The 20176-nt window shown below is 45.4% G+C and overlaps 2 protein-coding genes and 1 long non-coding RNA gene across 17 annotated transcripts in view; 1 reads left to right on the forward strand and 2 right to left on the reverse strand.

Moving 5' to 3' along the window:
- The window catches only part of LOC113599859 (uncharacterized), a 58939-nt gene extending 55475 nt beyond the window's left edge, over positions 1-3464 (reverse strand). Inside the window, exon 1 of the long non-coding RNA XR_008297773.1 lies at positions 3184-3464. This is a non-coding gene — a long non-coding RNA (uncharacterized LOC113599859). The remainder of the gene's footprint in view (positions 1-3183) is intronic.
- Positions 3465-3541: 77 nt separating this feature from the next.
- Positions 3542-16527, forward strand: TMEM41A (transmembrane protein 41A). Of its 2 annotated transcripts, none has more exons than XM_015064325.3 (5): positions 3542-3817; positions 5337-5490; positions 8243-8404; positions 9038-9176; positions 16120-16527. In XM_015064325.3, exons 1-5 carry the CDS (start codon positions 3699-3701, stop codon positions 16218-16220), a joined length of 675 nt encoding a protein of 224 aa, XP_014919811.1. In that variant the 5' UTR covers positions 3542-3698; the 3' UTR covers positions 16221-16527. The 2 variants fall into 2 exon arrangements, with proteins under 2 accessions (XP_014919811.1, XP_026917066.1); XM_027061265.2 differs by lacking the exon at positions 16120-16527 and adding an exon at positions 10570-12431 and having other exon boundaries at positions 3553-3817.
- Positions 15151-20176, reverse strand: part of MAP3K13 (mitogen-activated protein kinase kinase kinase 13) — a 169093-nt gene continuing 164067 nt past the window's right edge. For all 14 annotated transcript variants that reach the window (XM_027061261.2, XM_053221118.1, XM_053221119.1 and 11 more), the window contains 2 exons: positions 15801-19133; positions 15151-15559 (listed from right to left, as the gene is read on the reverse strand). In XM_027061261.2, the coding sequence (XP_026917062.2) occupies positions 19032-19133 (102 nt within the window). In that variant the 3' untranslated portion in view covers positions 15151-15559; positions 15801-19031. The remainder of the gene's footprint in view (positions 15560-15800; positions 19134-20176) is intronic.

Genomic DNA, 20176 nt, shown 5'->3' on the forward strand with positions numbered 1-20176 from the left:
AGTCTGGAGTGTACTAAGTTCTCAATAACTATCAGCTGCCGTTACTTTCCAAAGTCTCAGTGTCTCCCTAGGAGATCTTCTCATCTCCCGTTTCAACTCTCTAGACAGATCACCCCCAGATCTGAATGCAGTTAGAGCTCTGGATTTTCACCTGCTTGTTGAGAGGCAACAGGGCAGAGGAAAGAGCACGGGCTCAGGAGGGGCAGACAGGGGCTTGAGTCCTGTTCAGCACTCACAACTGTGGCCCTCAGCAGCATTCACAAGAGTGCCTTCCTCTGAACACCTGCTCATCCACTCATCATCAGTGGATTAATGATACTTGCTTCTCTGGAATTGAATAAGCTGAATAAGTCACGTCCATTTCCCCCATAGCACCTATTATACTCTATAATTATAACTCTCACTGGAGCCTCTTGCTGTCCCCCGACCAAAGGGAAAGTCAAGTCCTTGACAGTAGAAGCCTTCTTGTTCACTGCTGTTCCTTGTCCCAGTATACTCCTGGCATAGGCTCAATATGTTAATTTTTCATTTACTTTCTCTCCTCCTATATTCCTTTGACTTCTCAAAATCCGTAAGTACCAATCCAAACAACTAATCATTTCTTCACTAGACCTGACCCACTAATTTAACAAACATTTGTTAAATGCCAATTTTAAGCCAAACACAGGGCTAAGAGTTGGGACAAAAGACAGATGAGACATTTATTTATAGAAATGTTTACTGTAGGGGTGCCTGGGTGGCTCAGTTGTTAAGCGTCCGACTTCAGCTCAGGTCATGATCTCGCAGTTTGTGAGTTCGAGCCCCATGTCGGGCTCTGTGCAGACAGCTCAGAGCCTGGAGCCTGCTTCAGATTCTGTGTCTCCCCTCTCTCTGCCCCTCTCATGCTCTGTCTCTCTCTGTCTCTCAATACTAAATAAACATTAAAAAATTAAAAAAAAAAAAGAAATGTTTACTGTCTACTGGGGAGATGAATAATGACCTAGTATTTGCAATAATAGTAATACAGACACTCACAGGGAACCCCCCACACAGGGAAGGAACAATCTGACTGTAGGAGCTGTATAAGGCTTTTCAGAGGGGGTGACAAGTGTCCTGGGTGGTCATGAAAGAGTAGCAATTTTTCTGACAGAGATTGCCAGAGGGAAGAGTGTCTTTAGAGACACGAACTAACATGGTGCATAAGCTCAGCTGGAATGGAGGGCTTGAGGGAAGAAAATGAGAATGAAATTGATAATTCCCCACATTTTTAAGGTGGAAAATTTCCAACATATACAGAAATAGAATAAACGGCATAAAAATCTACCTGCATGTGCCATCATCCAGTTTCAACAATTATCACTTCAATGGCCAATCTTGTTTCATTTACATCCCTACCCACTAAACTCCCATCCTATTGTTTTGATGCAAATCCCAGACATTGAATCATTTCATTTATAAATACCTCAGTAAAGCATCTCAGTAAAGCATACCCCCCTTTTTACAGATGTGTCGTAGTACAGATATATCCTATCAATGCAACTTGTTTGTTCGATGTTCATCCCTGATATGTCTATGGTGACTGCACTATATCAGGATATACAGACTTGGCTCCCTCTTTTAGGAAGCTACTTAGTGTTCCTTTTGTGACTATTTCACAGTTAACGTCACCAGTCCCCAACTGATGGGCATTTAAGTTGTTCCCAACCTCTTCATAACAAAACAAAGCTGGGAGAATACCCTTGAACCCACACCTTTGTCTGCGGGCGTATCTGTAGGTTAAATTCCTGGACGTGGAATTGCTAGGACCTGGTACACTTCGAATTCTGACAGGCACTCCCTATTTGGCCCAAGAGGTGCTTTGAATGATATGGTGAGGGTGCTTACTCTCTGTTGTCTAGGCTCGTGGCATTTTGGGGTCCTCTCTGCCTCTTCTCCATGTAATCAGTCCTATGTCCTACCAACTCAGCTCCTCCTCGTGTGTCCATCCTCTTCCCTTCATTCCCACTGCTGTGGTCCTGGCTCAGCCTGCATCCTTTTTTTAAACCAGGACAGTTGCAACTACCAATTCAGAATGTATTTTAATCATCTGCCGGAGCAAATATCCAAAAACGGGAACTAAATCATTCCCATTGGTGTCTCACCATGTACCATATAGAAAAATCCACCTCCTGAGCCCGCTTCCCAGTGTTTTCCAGTTTGTCTCCAACTTCTCGCTCATTTCTCGTACAGTTTAGGCTTCACAAAACTGGACTCTGGTGCCTTACTTGGGCCCCCGGCTCACCTTCTCCCTCCTTTCTCTGTTGTAGACGTCCTGCTCATCTTTAAGGTACACTCAAACCATGCCTCCTTCATGAATCCACACAGTGTAGGACCACTAGTTTTGGACCCAGGTTGACTTGGATTCTAATCCTGACACACAAACTCTCTCTCTCTTTTAACATCTGGAGTCCTCTGCTCACCAGAGGAATACATTTTCATTTGTGAATAGGATTACCAGCTTTGGGCTTATGAATGTCTTAATAGTTGAAGGCCTCAGAGATACATGTTTTCTAGGATACCTAGAAAGACCCCTTTTTACTGCTCTTAAAATGATTACAGCTGCTGCCCTTAAACCTCACTTAACAATGTCAAGAGCCTTATCAATAACAGAAAGTTATCCACATAAGGACCCTTCTAAATATAAAAACAAGAGCTGTGGTCATAGCCAAGGCTGCCATCTTCCTGAGGAATATTCCAGAGATCAGTTTAGCTGATAATTTAGAATCATAGGTTCATGGCTTGAACCAGGCACAGCATCTTACCAGAAACGTTAACAAAATAAGCTGACTCTGCCGCCAGAGCTATCAGAGACCAGCAAATATCTTGAGATGCCCTAGCTCAGGTGGTCCTAGACAACAGTAATCAGGGCTCTCTTCTGGGGGGATGTCATTTAATCTGAGGCTCAGATTTTTCAGTTAAATAAAGACAGGGCACCTGGGTGGCTCAGTCAGTTACGTGTCCGCTGCTTGGTTTCGGCTCAGGTCATGATCTCACAGTAATGGGTTCGAGCCCTGCATCTGGCTCTGTGCTGACAGCGCAGAGCCTGCTTGGGATTCTCTCTCCCTGTCTCTCTTTCTCTCTCTCTCTCTCTCTGCCCCTCCCCTGCTTGCTTTCTCTCTCTCTCTCTTAAAAATTTTTTTAAAAAATAAAGACAAAAATACCAACCTTGTGGGATAATGGACATATAGTAGGCGCTGAATTAAAAGTAATTTTCATCATTTTGTGGTGACTATGACCCTCCCACCGCACTTGATTGGAGCACTGGCTGTATTTACTTTGTATCACAGCTGGTTGTGGACAAGAGTATCTTGAGCACTAGACTGCAAGACCGCTGTGGGCAGGGCGCGTGAATCACTCCTGATCTCCCAGCGCCTGGCAAAGAGCCTGCAAATAAGCAAAGAAAGAATCAAAGGTAAACGTGTAAAAAGATGAGCGGATGGGAGGTCAGACGCACCCGTTGAGCTGCCCGAAGACAGGGTTCCTCTGGAATCTCGATGGGCAGGCACAACTTGCGTAGCGTAGGCCGGAGGCGGGGCCTGGATTCGGGGGCGGGGCTTGGTGCGGACCCCGCCCCGGTCCGTCCGTGAATACGCTCCGGAGGCATAGGCCAACGCGCAGCCTCGCCCGGCGCTGCCTGCAGGCTCCTCTGTGGCCCGGCGGGTCCGGTCGCCGGCGCCGAGATGCGCCCCCTGCTTGGCTTCCTGCTGGTCTTCGTCTGCTGCACCTTCGCCCTGTACTTGCTGTCGACGCGACTGCCCCGCGGGCGGACGCTGGGCCCGGACGAGGAGACTGGAGGCAGGTGCGTGGCGCGGGTGGCGAGGACCGCGGTTCGGGTCCGAGGAAGGGAGACAGAAACGAGGATGGGGTCTTCGAATCGGAGATTGGGTTCCAGGATCGGAGGCGTCGGGGGCCGGGGTTCAGGTCTGGGACTGGAGATCAGGGTCGGTGTCCTGGCCGCGTCTGTCCGGTCTCGGGCGGGCGGGGTGGATGGGAGTTGTGGTCCGCCCGGACTGAACCTGCGCTGTGCTGGTTGCGCGGAGTGCAGTTTGGGTGCGCTATCCGTGGCTTTGCACGCAGGGCGGTGATTTGCCCAGGGAAACGCGGCGCCTTATGCCGGCGGCACCGGTTCGCGCACCTCTGTCTGCGCGGTGCCATCGCCACGGGAGCCGGGTGCCGATCGCCTTCCCGGCCCAGCCCTGATACGCATTTTCAGCCGACTCTCGCCCTTGTGTGGCCCCGCAGCCTCATCTCTACGACAGCTTTCGGCCTCCCTCCATCGTTCTTCCCACCCCATCTCACTTCCGTCAGCCCTGCCCTTGGGACTCTACGGCATTTGGCATTCGGTCTGCAGAAGTGTTGCAAGGACCTCTTTAAATATTCACGAATTAATTATCGGAGCCGCCCCCCTTCCTGAATATCTCTACTTTACCCCTTCTCATGACCATCTGGGTGGGGCTGGAGGCGGTGCAATTCTTACCGGGCTGGTTTGCCGTCAGTGTTGCATACTGTTCATAAAGTTTATGGAAATGTGCCTGCCACAGCATGGCGTTCACAAGAATGTTACTGATATTTGAATATGAGGGTAACTTTTCGGTTACCCTAGTTGGGAGGTTGGGAAGGCTCTGCTGTGGGTGTCAGACACACTAAGAGAAACATTCTGATGAGAACTAGGAGGGTGTGCTCATAATTGATCATTGATAGATTCAAGGGTTATTCTTATGTCAGAGGCAAGGTAGCCCTTACACTGTCACCCTTGTACAGGGTTCAGAATGCACTAAGGGCCAGATAAAGAGCGGGGTGAACAAGCAGCCTCTTTGAAAGGATTAGTTCAAGCTTGACATATGATCAAGAAGGTTATGTTTGTGGTGTGGGACAGATATACTTTCCAAGAGAGTCTTTAATTGGCTTGTTAGTGACTGATAAAACAGTCTTTTACCTAGTAACTCAGGAGCGATGTGAAGTTTTAATTGTCCTTGGCCTGAAGTTTGTGGGGGAGGGGGTGTTCCAGGAAGGGAAGGCAGTTTAGGACATTTAGTTCTTGCCTGAAAATTAATCCATTTGTCTCTTAAGAATAGATCATAAGACCTGAGAACTAAAAGGGAACTTAACACTCATTTTTTCTATAAGGAAACCGAGGCCCAGGGACTAGCCTGAGATCACACTACTGGATAGTAGCAGAGTTGAGATGTTAACCCAGGTCTCTTGCTTCCAAAAGCAGGACTCTTATGTCTGTGTCTTTGGAAAGAAGACACAAAGGACTTTTCTAGGTGCTAGGCTGATCTGGTCTCATGTTTCCACCTGCTTTTCCAAATCCCCAGGTCACTGTGGTTCCCCTCAGACTTGGCCGAGCTGCGGGAACTTTCTGAGGTCCTTCGAGAGTACCGGAAGGAGCACCAGGCCTACGTGTTCCTGCTGTTCTGCAGTGCCTACCTCTACAAACAGGGCTTTGCCATCCCTGGCTCCAGCTTCCTGGTCAGTGCCTTGCCCTCCTTCTGTGTGTGCTAGAAAGCTACCTTCTGTCTTATTTATTTATTTATTTTTATTTTGGAGAGAGAGAGAGAGCCTGTGCACAAGCAGGGGAGGGGCAGAAAGAAGGAGACACAAAATCAGAAGCATGCTCTAGGCTCTGAGCTGTCAGCACAGAGCCCAACGTGGGCTTGACCCCACGAACCGAGAGATCGTGACCTGGAGTCGGATGCTTATCCGACTGAGCCACCCAGTGCCCCCCACCTTTTCCCAATATTTATTTATTTTTGAGAGCACAAGGTGGGGAGGGGCAGAGAGAGGGGGCCAGATGATCCGAAGCGGGCTCTGTGCTGACAGCAATGAACCTTATGTAGGGCTTGAACTTAAAAACTGTAAGATCATGACCTGAGCTGAAGTCAGATGCTCAACCGACTGAGCCACCCAGGTGCTCTGCCACCTTCTGTCTTTGTAGAGTCCGCCTCAGGCTGCAAATCATATGGTCCAGAGCTAGACTACTGTGGCAATGATTTGATGACAGCTTCCCAAGTGTCAGACACTTTCACAGTTGCCTCACTGACCTTAGTTAATTCTCCTAACAGCCTTATAACGTGGGCCTGATTATCACACTTTACACATAAGGAAACAGGCAGTGAGAAGGAACTGTCCAAGTTGACAGTGAGGAGGGGCAGGGCTGGGATCTGAACCCATGTCTGCCCAGCTCCAGAGTTTGCCTCTTCTCTCAAATGTGCTGTTTTTGTTTCTAAGGCATTGATGGCTGTGTGCTGTCCTGGACACACACACAATCTGAGCTGGCTCAGCTGTTCCTCCTCAGAGCTTCCATAACGTTCTGATTTTGGCACTGTTTTCTGTTATTTATTTTTTTAAAATCCGTTTTTTCCACCAGTCTTTGAGCTCTTGGCAAACCAGGCCCGTTCCTTACTCTCAGCTTTGTATTTCTTTGCCTGGTACAGGGAAGTGCCTTCACAAATGTTCGATGAACAAATGCAAGTTGTTCATGATGATGCTAGACTGGCAAGGCTGGAAGCTTCCCTGGTGTGGGGAGGAAAAGTTATTTGGAATTCCCAGGCGGCCCCCAGCACTCAGAACCGCAGTGCTGGGCCTAGACATGTGCTCTAGTCGCGGGCTGCTTCTCATCCACCCCCACCTCAGATTCTACAGAAGAACCTTGCTGTGCTCCCTGCGGCGTTTTAAGCTCCTGCGTGTAAATATGTGTATATTTTAGGGCTTGGGGTGGGTTTGAATCCCAGCTGTGTAACCATGAGCCAGCGCTTTAACTTCTGCAACCCCATTTCCTCATCTGGAGAATGGGGATACTCACACAACCCCCTAGGACTGTTGCGTGGCAGAACTGAATGGAACGTGGGCATAGAGCAGCTGGCTCAGTGATGGTGCCTGGCATGCAATGGCCTTCAGCATTTGTTGAATGACTAAGAGACTGAGCAGGAAATCCCTGAAAGCTTCCTTCTGTCGTGCTTCTTTCTCCTGCCCTGGCATCTTTTCTTCACCCCAGGCTCAGCTGGATGCACTTAAGCAATCTCTTTGTTGGAAACTGGAAGAAAAGCAAACATGTCCATGCCGAGAGAGACAGGGGAGGTGTGTGGTCCTGGAAGTCAGGGGCTGGCTTCTTGGGGTTGCCCCTGTACCTGCCCTCCCTCTTGAGCTGATCCTTCTTCAGGGCAAAGAGTCAGATGCTACCGGAGGGTGAATCCTGTCTCTGCCTAGTGTGAGCTTGGGCCTGATACTTAGTCTCTCATCCCCGTAGAATGGTGTAAGGATGGCAGATGACACAGGGTCATCATGAGGATTAAATAAGACATACAGTCAGGCACTTAACATATAATAGGTGCTCATCAGACCCCCCACCTTCTCACTTCTAACTTCCCCTTTTAGTTTCTGTCTTGGATCCCATGTTGACAGGGTGATGTCTACTGGCCAAAGTGTATTTAGGGCATACCGGTTCACTTTCCATTTTTGTTAATCTAAGACTTTTGTGAGTGTCAGCTAGAGCTCTCATCAACGTGGAACCCCCAGTGTTGTGTACCACATAGATGTAATTCCAGCAAGAAGCAAAGAAAGAAGACGTTTTATATAGCTTATGTGGTCTTATTGAAGGAGAGAATTCATGGTTTGTGTTCATTTAAGATAGTTAAAATAACGTGTGAGTTCCATTTCTCCCTTCTTGGAGCACCAGTGTTTGCAGGACCTACTACAACCCAGGCAGCAGGCTGGGGGCTGTATACACTGTTATCCCATTTAATTATCACCTGCCTTCTGAAGTGTTAATCTTCCCTGTCTGAAAGGTGAAGAGACCAAGGCCAAGGTTGGAGTTTCCAGCTCTTCCGTCACTCTTTGTTCACACCTTTAAAATGGGAGTTGAGGGGGGTGCCTGGGTGGCTCCGTCGGTTAAACGTTGGACTTCGGCTCAGGTCATGATCTCGCGGTCCATGAGTTCGAGCCCCGGGTCGGGCTCTGTGCTGACAGCTCAGAGCCTGGATCCTGTTTCAGATTCTGTGTCTTCCTCCCTTTCTGCCTCTCCTCCACTCACACTGTGTCTTCCTCTCTCTCTCAAAAATACATAAACATTAAAAAAAATAAATAATAAAATAAAATGGGAATTGGGTTTTGGTTGGGAAAATCACTAAAAGGGGAGGGAACCTATGACTCTTGGGCTCCAGTACAAGGTGGCTGGTAGCCACCAGATGTTCTAATGGCTGAGGGTTTTGTTTTGTTTTTGCAGAACATTTTAGCTGGTGCTTTGTTTGGACCATGGCTGGGGCTTCTGCTGTGTTGTGTGTTGACATCAGTGGGCGCCACATGCTGCTATCTGCTCTCTAGTATTTTTGGCAAACAGCTGGTGGTCTCCTACTTCCCTGATAAAGTATGCCTGCTGCAGAGGAAGGTAAGCGGAGGGGCCACAACTGAGTGCCGGGCCCTGGAGTGTCACCTCAGGGCCCTGCGGAGTTTCCCACTGTGCTCCTCCACCCTGCTTTGGAGCTCCCGGGGGTTCCTTTTGATGTGATCAAGAGTCACAGACCTGGGATCAAATTCCAGCCTCATCATTACCAGCTCTGTGATTTGAGGCAAGTTCCTGACTTCTTGGAGCTTCAGGTACTTTCATTTAAAAAATGAGGAAAACATGGGGTGCCTGGGTGGCTCAGTCGGTTGAGCGTCCGACTTCGGCTCAGGTCATGATCTCGCGGTCTGTGAGTTTGAGCCCTGCGTCGGGCTCTGTGCTGACAACTTAGAGCCTGGAGCCTGCTTCGGATTCTGTGTCTCCTTCTCTCTCTGCCCCTCCCCTGCTCATGCTCCGTCTCTCTCTCTCTGTCTCTCTGTCTCTCTCTCTCTGTCAAAAATAAATAAACATTAAAAAAAAAAATTTAAAAGATGAGGAAAACAATCTGTACTCTGGAGGGTTGTTGGAAGATTCAGGAAGAGAATATGTGAAGTATCTAGAAAAGTGCTTGGCACTAACAGATTGTCATGTCTAGAGATTCTTTCTGCTTCTTAATGACCTTGTCTTTTTTGGCTACAGGTGGAAGAGAACAGAAACAGCTTGTTTTTTTTCTTACTGTTTTTGAGACTTTTCCCCATGACACCAAACTGGTTCTTGAACCTCTCAGCTCCGATTCTGAACATCCCGATTGTGCATTTCTTCTTCTCTGTTCTGATCGGTAAGAAGCTGGTGGGTTAAGTCTGTGTCTTCAGCATTGTCATGTTGGGGGCCTGCCCTGGGTTATCAGCCACATGGGCATGTGCCTGGCTCTGGCCTCTGTTTAAGATCTGCCTTGAAAAAAAGAGGTGGTGCTAGTGAAGTTCTTTGTTGCCTTTTGACAATTGTATGACCTTCAATAAGCTACTTACCCTCCATGAGCCATTTGGCCAGATGAGGGGCTGGGACCAGAGCAGTGTTTCTCAAAGTCTGTGCCTTGGATCGCCTTTATCAGAGTGGTAATGTGCTAACATCCTGTAAAATCAGTGACTGTTGTTTTCTCCACACTAGAAGTAAACCAACCCTACTTTAAGCCTAGGCAAGGATTGCCTCTCTTAAACCTACTTTAGAGCATGGAGGGAAAGACTATTCAGGGCTTCTAGGTGGAACATAACAAATCTGTGGTTGAACAACTGGTGTTAATAGGGAATTCTTGAGAGAAAGTAACATCTTAAAGCAAATTTGACCACAGCTCATTCTGGTCATTTTGGCTTTCAAACAAAGTGCCTCAGTACCTCAGTTAACAGCCTGTAATTACCTAGGTGGCAGAAGGCTTGGCAAGACTCTGGAGACCGGGGCTCCAGTCCCCCTTCTGACAAGCTGTGTGACCTGGAGTGCTCTATGAACTTGAGGCATCTACTGTAGGGAAGGAACAGGTTGTTAGGGGGTCCCAAACCAGTCAGAGTCTCCGGGGTAGAGGTCAGGAGAAGCTATTAGAGTTTCCTGGGTTTTACTCCAGGCCCAGGTAACCAGAATCTCTGCGGGGAGCCCCAGAATGTGTTTTTAACAGCTTCCCCTGGGATTGTTATATAACCAGCCTGTCTGCTACCAGTCAGACTTTTGGGATCCAGTGGATTTGATGATCGCTTAGAGACAGTATAGAACATGAAAGTAGTACTATTTCTAAGAAACGTGTTTTTCTCTTAGCATGCTATAAATCTCATAATACTGGTACCTCTCATTACTTAGGCTGTTGGATGCTCAGAACCCAGTTTGGGGCACTTCTAGCAAATTGGTGAACCTTATACTTTTTTGTACTAACTGTATCTCCTGATTAACTTATTCTTGACTTTTCTTTTCCCTATTAAACATTTTTTGTCTTATTGTAGTATATGTATTTTTGTAAATCATCACAGGCCTGTTTGTTAAACAAGGCAGTTGTTTATGGGAAGTGAGGAAAGGAGGGGAAGGAGTAGAGAGGGAGGGAAAGAGGTAATGTGCTTACGGGTCAGGAGTTAGGCAAAAAAAAAAAAAAAATCTGGAGTCTGGGTTGTGAATTCCTGGGGACATTTGTGAAGGGCTATTATTTTTTATTTTGCTGCCCCTAGTAACAGGCTCTTTCCCTTTTCTTCCAGGTTTGGTCCCATACAATTTTATCTGTGTGCAGACAGGCTCCATCCTGTCAACTCTGACCTCTCTGGATGCTCTTTTCTCCTGGGAAACAGTCTTCAAGCTTTTGGCCATTGCTCTGGTGGCCTTAGTTCCTGGAACCCTCATTAAAAAATTTAGTCAAAAGGACCTGCATTTGAATGAAATAAGCAACACTAATCATCTAAACAGTAGAAAGGACACGTGATCTGGGTTTTTGGTTGCCATGTCTTTGGACTTTGTTGTTTGTTTGTATAATGGGTGTGGTCCTGTGCAGCCGTCATTGTTTTTTAATTACCCTCAACAGGTGATTTTGGACACTATATATCTGTGTGCAGTGTTTTTATAAAGGACGCTCTGTTCTAGAAGGTGAACTGTATCAGGTTCTCAAACCAGTCCTGGTTTAGCAGGGCACTCCGTTAAACGGATGGCCTTCTAGAAAATCCTATTTGTATTTTGTTGAAAAACAAGGAACTCAGGATGGTCTGTTGTATTTGTCTCTCAGCAAGCCCTGCGCTGCTTCAGGAGAGGATGCTGATTGTCCTTATCCAGAGTGCCTCTTCTGCAAAGTGATAGGCTGTTGTGACAGGTGTTCTGTTAAATCCCTGGTGGATGTTACTGGTGTAAATGATGTGAACCCACATCACTGACATTACCTTTTATCCTGTTAGTCTCATGGAGAGTGTTTTCTTCTGTTTTTTTTTTTTGTTTTTTTTTTGTTTTCTTTTTTTTTGCCAATGACCTACCTCTTCCATAAGCCAAGGGGAACTAGCTGACAAACTGCATAGAACTTTCACATACAACTCAAATGCACAGTGATTTCTGTGATGCTTTGTGTTCAGAGGCACTTATGTTACCAAACGTGTCAAATCTCTTGGTTGCGTGTTCTGACAATTCAGCTGATTACAAATAGACTATTAAATATGAATGCAGCAAATTCTGCATGTTATGGGTATATTCTGGGGACATTCTTAACCTGTCTGAATGGGGCAGGGCCCCTTGACTCACTGGAACCAAATGACCTGTCGGTACATTTTCTAATCTGTCCTTTCTGCGTGGGAATCCTGTCTCTGTCCTGCTAGGAGAATGGATTCAGTACACTCAGCTATCAGCCAGCATAGCCTCTGAATTTTTTTCATTTTGTCATTTGTCAAGAATAACTGAGGAGTAATTCTATTTTATCTTTTAATCCAAGGGGGAGAACTTGGTTTTGGATTACTGTGTTGTGTTGTATTTTTAATGATCTGTAGCTGCTGCTGCTGCTTACAGCTGCAGTACTGAACTGGCACAGACCTGGGTTAATGCTTCCAAGTACAGCAGGACCTTGGCACCTACGCTGACCATCTCTGGGATCCTGTACCGTACAGGACTAACTCGCCATTTCTTACCAGAACCGTTGCTGTTGGGCATCCTCTGCTGGGTTTTGATTTGGTGCGGCCAAGAATCTTGCCAAGGCTTTCCCTCAAGCCACGTGTTCTGCATGAATTCTTGAGAATACTGTTCAGGAGGAAGAATGAATTCCTAAGCAGTGTTTTTTGGACAGGGTATGATCCAAAAAACATGACAAGGACTTCATTTTTAAAGGCATATTGCTTTAGAAGAAGCATGCTTACAGGAGCGGGGGTGAGGAGAAGGCTGTGTGAAATCTGTGGCTCTTTGTGTTCTGGAGGAGCAGGAGGCAAGGGGAAGCCAGTATGTTTTCTACACGACTGCAAGTGTGTGCCCTTTATCAAGATCCTTATGTTTGTCTCACTCCCTCTCGCCTCATGATTTTGCTACACTGTGCCTTACCAGTTGTGAGTTTACAGGCAAAGCAATTTCCCAAATAAATGGATATAAACGTTCTGTATGGGGTGTGTTGTACATGTTGCTCACGTTCAGTTCCCCTTGCCAGTGGGAATCAGGATTGGCTGAAAATCAAACAATCCAAAATGGTGTTTTAGCATCACTCTCAGGAGGCTTCTTACCAGTATGATTCCTTAGAAGCCAGATTTTCATTTTCACCTTTTCCTTCTCTACACTTACTTTATAGTGGAGTCACTAATGAAGAGTAGCTACAAGATGGGCAGCAGGAAGGCCATGGGAAAGAAGAAGGGCACGTGTCCACCATCAAGAGGAAACTATTAAGGAAAGAGAGGGATGGTTGTCCCCTCCTTCTGTAGGTGTGTCTGAAACCACAGCCACAGAAACCTTCTCCACACCCGGCTTTCCTGGCTGCAGGCCACCCTGCATGTGAAGTTTTCCTTTCCCTACAGCTCTGACAAGTGCTGAGACCTGTGAAGGCAGCTTTCGGGACACAAACAGAACCTTAGGAAAAGACAGGACCAGAAAGGAGTGAAGCACGCTTTTTGTTTAATTCCATGCATTGGTTTGCTTCGATAGTCGCTCTTGTTCCCATCAGTGTACAATTATTCAGTACAAATGGAGCTGGCATCAGAAACCACAGGGAGCAGGGGACTGATGGTACTGGAGGTCCAGGGAGACAGATGAGGAAGCTCATTTTGAGACTTAACCCCAAAAAAGAATTTGCTCCAAATTGATAGGAACTCAAATTGTTGCAATAAAGAATCAGAGTGGGTCTTCCCACTTCCAGAGTCTGAGAAGAGGGCACTGGAGGTGGAAAGCCACTCAGATGATATGGTCAATAAGAGATATCTTCTTGGGGCACCTTGGTGGCTCAGTTAAGCATCTGACTCTGGACTTCGGCTCAGGTCATGATCTCACAGTTCCTGAGTTTGAGCCCCATATTGGGCTCTGTGCTGACAGTGTGGAGCCTGCTTGGGATTTTCTCCCTCTGTCTCTCCTTCTCTGCCCCTCCCCTGCTCTGTCAAAATAAATAAGGTTAAAAAAAAAATTATTTGTGAAAAAAAAAAAAAAAAAGGCTATCTTCCTAAGAGCTTGCACATTCTGGCTGCGGGGTCCCTCTGTGTATGACCATTGGAGGACCCCGTCTGTCAGGTCACTGGGCAACAGCCTGGGGCCAGGAGGCAGCATTCCCGAGTGTGGTGAAGTGGCTCCAGAGAGTAAGCCTGGGGGTCGGGGGTCTGCTGAAAGTTTTCTTACAGTGGCCTTGCATCTGCCTAGGGGCTTGTCTCTACGAAATCCTGCCATCATCTTCTGGTCATGTGACAAGTTAACAAAAGCTTTAGTCCAACTCCTTTGGGGTAACCTGTTTTTCAGAGCAGTGCTTTCAGAGCTCCCCTCTGCCACCTGTCCCTGAGAAATGTTCCAGGTTCCAGAAGGCTCTTCCACTTGGCAACCTACTTCATTCCAGTTTGAATAGGCGCTTGCAGTACTGGCTGCAACATGCAAACAAACAGACTAATGTAATTCTTATGTGCTAGTCTGTGAGGTTGGTAACATTGGTGATACGAGTATAGTAAGTAGGACATTTATTCTATGAAATCAGCAAAGAAGAAAAATCTTGCTGCCTGGAAAGGCACTAAATTCATACTGACAGTACAAGTCAAAGTCTTAAGAAGAATATCACACTGTTTTGATACATTAGCCTCACAGAGTCTAAGAAAGAAGCAGGTAACTGGGACCTAACTTTAGCTTTCTGTTTATAGAAGGGGAGGGAGGAACATGCCTATTTAACACAATGAAATGACGTAAATGAAGAGACACTTTGGAATTCAATCCATCAGTGACTGGAAATTATTCAATTGGAATTGTAGTCCAAAAGGGCGGTGGGTGGAAGCAAGTGGCCTTTTTCCTGCCAGTGGTGCTGACCTCCACAGCCACAGGGTGGGCTCCAAAAGGAGAACACTGGTGTGGTCCTGTCATTCTCCCTTCAGGGCTAACTCAAGATCTCAAACCACCTTGAGAAAATTAATTGTAAGGTTCGAGTTGGGATGCTGAAATAGATGTCCCCTTTTCCAATCAAGCTGTCATTGTTTCTCCAAGTGCTGTGTTATGAGAGGTTCTGAGGCTGTGTCCGGGCTGGGCGGGAAAGAATATGGCGATCAAGAAATAACATCAGTCTTGGGTGTTAGGGTGGAGGTGGTAGGTGGTGGTATGTGGTAGTATATTGGCTTCTGGTTTCGTGGAAAAACAAAACAGCAAACTGTACTGCAGAGCAAGGCAGGAATCCCTTGCATTCCAAGTATGTTCTATTCTAGAGAATTCGGTTCCAGGAAGTTCAAGTAGGAACATTTTACGAAAAGGGGGAACACTTGAGACAAAAAGTCATGGGGATAAAAAAGTAAATTAGTTGATCAGTGAGGATGCATTCACATGGAAAGGATGTGTCAGGGCTTCACAGTAGGGGAGGGCATTTAAAATTGGGTTGGTACCCGGAAAATCCCAAATCATCGTATCTATTACTTAGAGTAAGAGGGAAATTTAGCACAATGAGGCCCTGAAATATATGTCCAGTACTTAGTATGTCCTACTAAAAAATCCTTAATTCTAGAAGGATGGTTTGTTGGTACTAAAGTTTTAAATATCTGAACTTCAAGTAGGCTGTACCAAATCCTTTTTGAGTAGGAGCTCCCCAATCTTGCAAACAGGTCTAAACTTCAGTGGCGGTAAGGTCTATTATGATTTCAAAGGAAGTTGGCTTCTCAGTCCCTCTGCAAAGCAATTTTAATAGGAATTGTTACCAGAGGACATGATCTAGAAATAGATGAAAATCAGAACCAATGTTCATCTGCAATACAGATTAAAACTCGTTATCTTGTAGTCAGTCAAAAACAGACGCTAAATGAATGTGGACACTGATCCCAAGGGGGTTAAGCTTTCCATCAACAATGAAGTTTGAAATCACAGTCTTGTGAGGTTCCTTAAAGCATTGTGGCACAGTCCTCAGGACTGAAGGATCAGCTCTTCAATTTCCTGAGCTCTTAGATTCAGCACTCCTCAGAGGATGTGGAGCTGTTCTCCAAGAAACACACACGGATTCAAAATTGTCCTGGTTAGCTCAAGGCAGGCAGTGAAGGGCAAGGCTGGGATAGAGAAGGCATTTCTCTTTTTAACCTAGACTATTTAAAAAAAAAAATTTTTTTTTCAACGTTTATTTATTTTTGGGACAGAGAGAGACAGAGCATGAACGGGGGAGGAGCAGAGAGAGAGGGAGACACAGAATCAGAAACAGGCTCCAGGCTCTGAGCCATCAGCCCAGAGCCTGACGCGGGGCTCGAACTCCCGGACCGCGAGATCGTGACCTGGCTGAAGTCGGACGCTTAACCGACTGCGCCCCCCAGGCGCCCCCATTAACCTAGACTATTTTTAACCTAGACTTTTCTGAAGCCTCTCGTCACTTCTACTAAAAATAAATAAATAAATAAATAAATAAAAGGGTTCAATGTGGAGCTTTATTCAACTCTCAACAATACAGTGAATGACTCATGATTCAACACTGTCTACTACCCTAACATGCTTATAACAGTTAACCCAGATAGGTATATGGCATTATCATATTTGGGAATTCAAAAAACATCAAAGTTATGAGGTATCAGGTGTGGGTTTTCGAGGAAGACCATCACTGAAAGATGTAAGACAGAAGCCGACCCTCCTGTTTCCTTTTGCCACTATAGGTGGGCAAGAACTGGACGAGCTAAAGTGTGTTTTATGGTGGAGAGAAAGGGGACATAGACTTGTTCCCAGAAAAAATGAACCAGAGAGATTCATAGTTTAGTGTGGTCTGAAGTCTCAAGAGATGAACTCTCAGTTCCCAGAAGAAATGAACCAGAGAGATTCACAGTTGAGTGTGGTCTGAAGTCCAAGGATGGAAAATATGGCCTTTTAAGGTACTTTTCCGGCCCAATCACCCTCTAAGTGAGTAGGCCTCCTTCTAGAATGCCTCTAGTCTTATTACGGGATGACATCATAGCTAGGCATTTTATGTCAATGTCATGGTATACATATTCTTTTTGTTTGCTTGTTTCTTTTTATGTTTCCCTGCTACTCCCAGCCAGGAGAAATAAAAAGTTGGTACTATGGGACCTGGAAAGAAGGAGATGACAAACTGTGCTGCCCGCTCTTGAATCTGCCTAACCCATGGGCCCCGGGCAGCAACTCCCTAGGTCGGCTCCTCCCAGGGGACTAAATAATTCTCTTTTTGCCTCTAATGTAGTCCCATGATTTTATTTCTTAAGAAACTTGAGAAAGTTTACAGCTTCTGAAGTATTTGTCCATTCACTCAGTCATCTGCCCACCCGGGGGGTTTCAGGATCAAGTCAAAGCCACAGTGCATCCACTGGCCTCCAGGGCAGAACCCGCATCCTCAGATGATTGTTGTTGCACACAGAAAATGGGGGAATACAACTAAGATGAATACCAGGGAGCTCCCAAATGGCAGTTCCATTTTCATTCCTTCATAAAAATCATAAAAACCCATAATTATTCATGGTTAGCAATAAACACAATCATTGTGCTACACTGTAAAGCCACACCTTCTGATCGACAGAAAATGAGAATGATAATTATTATAAAACAAAATAACAGTGATAATAATGCCATAACTTAAGATCTTTCATGTAGTCCAGCTACAGAATTTATACAAAATGGAATAATTTAATGCAAACAATACTGCTCTCTGTATAAGTTAAACATTTTCCTTCATCTTACCTAAGAGCTATAAATTTTATAGACACTAAATTTTAAATCAACGACTCAACATAAAGTGTAAACACATGGAGGGATCAGACAAGCAAAGGAAGTGCTCTAAATTCCCTCCACCTTTCCTTTTTGGCTGATGCAATCGGCGACCCCCAGCGGAGGGCAACGTTTTCATCTTTGTTGGAAATAGTTTTAATACCTGTAATGTGTAAGTCTTTCCTAATGTCCAACGTGATGCAGTGTCAAAGAGTCAAGCCATGTTCTTCAGGTCTTGAGCCTAGAGAGGTTGTTTGACAGTAACCTATCTTGGAGACAGAGATGGAAACTAGGCCAACACCCGTTTTTATATAAAATTCTAGATAAAAATTTCCTTGAAGCTGAGGCATGATGAAATTCCTTGGGATGCTTTTCAAAGACCGTGACCCCAGAGACAAGCCAGGACCTCAGGTCTTGGACAATGTAAAATCTCTCCAATTGCTGCTCAGCATCAGTTGTTCTTTCTATAAATTTCCAGATTCAATTATTTCCAACTGCATTGATCCAAAGTGCAGTAAAATACACTTTACCAGTTGCGTTTAACAAAAATGCTATTGTAATGTGGGAGGGGTTGACTTTTACAAGTTGCTTATGCTGCCTTTATCCTGATAGTGGTAGCCAGGCACTAAAGCTTCCCAGATAGAATGAGTTAATGAATAAAAACAAGGGGGTGGTTCGGGATTGGACTTTGGACAGACTCACACACACGCTAGCTGCCTTCAAAGTCTGTTCTGTTTGAATCAATATGACTCTAGTAGACAAGTAACCTGGTTCCACAGAGGGGTGATCTGATCTTCTTCATGTAGCTGAACTGAGACATTGTGAGAATGCACTTTCACAAATTCCACATTTGCTTTTCTAATACTGTTGTAAATTTCCTTTTTCTCTTTTTGGCACCCCCTGCCTTTTTCCCTAAAGGAAGTGGTCAACAGGTGGAAAGGAAATAGGCTATAAGAAAATGGCACTTGAGTCTGAAAAATCAACACATTGGTCAAGGTAACACATTTGTCAAGGTAATGACAATGACAGCATTAAAAAGGGAAGCATTTGTCAAAGACAAGGCTTGATGCTATCTGTAAGTCTCACTACCAAATGCTGCTTCAAGTTCTTGAAATGAAATCAGCTTCCAGATGTGTAGTTGTCTTTTTTCCTCCTAGAGGAAGCACATGCCCTCAAGGACCTTGGGTGCAAGTATCTGGTCATCAGTCTCTTCTAGATCATTTCCATCACCCATGTGGGCAAGCTGGTTGAACTTAATGTGGTCTGTTCACAAGTTACCTGGAATTGCTTTTCTTTGTTTTCTAAAATAATCAGTATGTCTTGCTCTGGCTCTTCTTCGTCTCTTATGGCCAAAAGAACTGGTCCCCTGTTCAAGTAGCAATAATATCTCCTGGCCCCACAAATTCCCAACGATGTTGCTCCTAAATTCCACTTCTTTCTTTCTTTTCTTTCTTCCTTTATCTCTCTCTCTCTCTTTCTCTCTCTCTCTTTTTGCAAGAAATTATTGTGTCTCTCTCTATATTATATATAGTTCACTCTTTACAGTACAAAGTGTTAAAATGTCAAACAAAAATAAATATCAATGTTACAGTAGCTAGAATATTCAATAAAATAGATCCCTGCCATTCTTGATTGAAATGTTCAGTGAGACTTAATTTCATTTGGATATTTTTTTCCAAGAGATTTGCGAAGTCTCATGTTCCTGTTATTGCAGCTCATTTCTAGGGGTAAGAAAGAGGGGGCAGCTCTCTTCCCAGACGAAAAAGCAGGGAGAGAGTGGGAAGAGTCTGGGGGTGGGAAGGATCTGAAATGCCAGTATAGTCATGATATCTTCAGGATGGGTTTTCTTTCATTACCAAGTAGCAGAGTTGTAGTGTTTATTGGTCCTGACTGTGGCATCAGAACACTCTCCATCTGAAGAGTCACAGTCCGATTCTTCAAACTGCATAGGATTCTGCAAAGTCGAGACAAAAGAAAACCTTAATTTGTTTGGGAAATCACTTAGTAAACATGTATGGAACGCTTCCCAGAGGACAGGCACTGTGCTGGGTTGCTGGCTATGATACATGAGACCAGGTCCTGTCCTTGCAGGGCTTCTGGAGAGAGAAGACATATAAACATGACATGGCCTTATATGTGGAATTTAAGAAACAAAACAGATGAACAAGGGGAAGGGAAGGAAAAATAAAATAAGATAAAAATGGAGAGGGAGGCAAACCATAAGAGGCTCTTAACGACAGGGAGCAAACTGAGGGTTGCTGGAGGGAGGTGGGTGGGGGATGGGCCAAATGGGTGATGGGCTCTAAGGAGGGCACTTGTTGGGATGAGCACTGGGTGTTGTATGTAAGAGATGAACCACTAAATTCTACTCCTGAAACCAATACTACACTACTATACTATATGTTAACTAACTGGAATTTAAGGAAAATCTTGGAAGAAAAAAAATGATGTCGATGATGATAGCAATTATAGCAATACCACCTCAGCCCCATTTACATAGTGTTCACTATGTGCCAGGCACTGCTGTAAGTGGTTTTCATCTAGAAATTCATTTAATCCTCACAAGCACCCTAGGAGATAAGTGCTGTTAATCACTCCCACTTTACGGATAAGGAAACTGACCTACAGGGAGGTTAGTAGCTTGCCCAATGCTGCGGTCAGTCAGTAGAGAACTCAGGCTGGGATTGGCATCTAGGCAGTCAGATTCCAGGTGTAAACTTACAACCACTATGCTATCCTGCCTTCAAAGGCAGCACTGGACAGGCATTGAAGTGTTCCCTGTGCTATGAGAGCATCATCCAGGGGACATGGAGAGGGGAGGCTCGTACCCTTAACCACAAGGGAGATGGGGTCAGGAGAAGCAGATGTTTGAGTTAAATCTTAGAAGAAAGGATGCCCGAGCAGTTCGATGTTTGTGCCTCATTTAGGAGAACTGCCTTTATTTCAGGGAGCTCTGTGGATCTCTGCACTTCTACTTACTTCCAGGAGGCAGTTGTT

The sequence above is a fragment of the Acinonyx jubatus genome, chromosome C2, assembly GCF_027475565.1.
Source record: "Acinonyx jubatus isolate Ajub_Pintada_27869175 chromosome C2, VMU_Ajub_asm_v1.0, whole genome shotgun sequence".
Taxonomy (NCBI): domain Eukaryota; kingdom Metazoa; phylum Chordata; class Mammalia; order Carnivora; family Felidae; genus Acinonyx; species Acinonyx jubatus.

Excerpts from the sequence above, each read along its gene's own strand:
- TMEM41A (XM_027061265.2), top strand. The coding sequence starts at position 3,699 with ATGCGCCCCCTGCTTGGCTTCCTGCTGGTCTTCGTCTGCTGCACCTTC. Across the intron at positions 3,818-5,336 it reads GACGAGGAGACTGGAGGCAG|GTCACTGTGGTTCCCCTCAG; the intron begins GTGCGTGGCGCG and ends CCAAATCCCCAG. Across the intron at positions 8,405-9,037 it reads TATGCCTGCTGCAGAGGAAG|GTGGAAGAGAACAGAAACAG; the intron begins GTAAGCGGAGGG and ends TTTTGGCTACAG.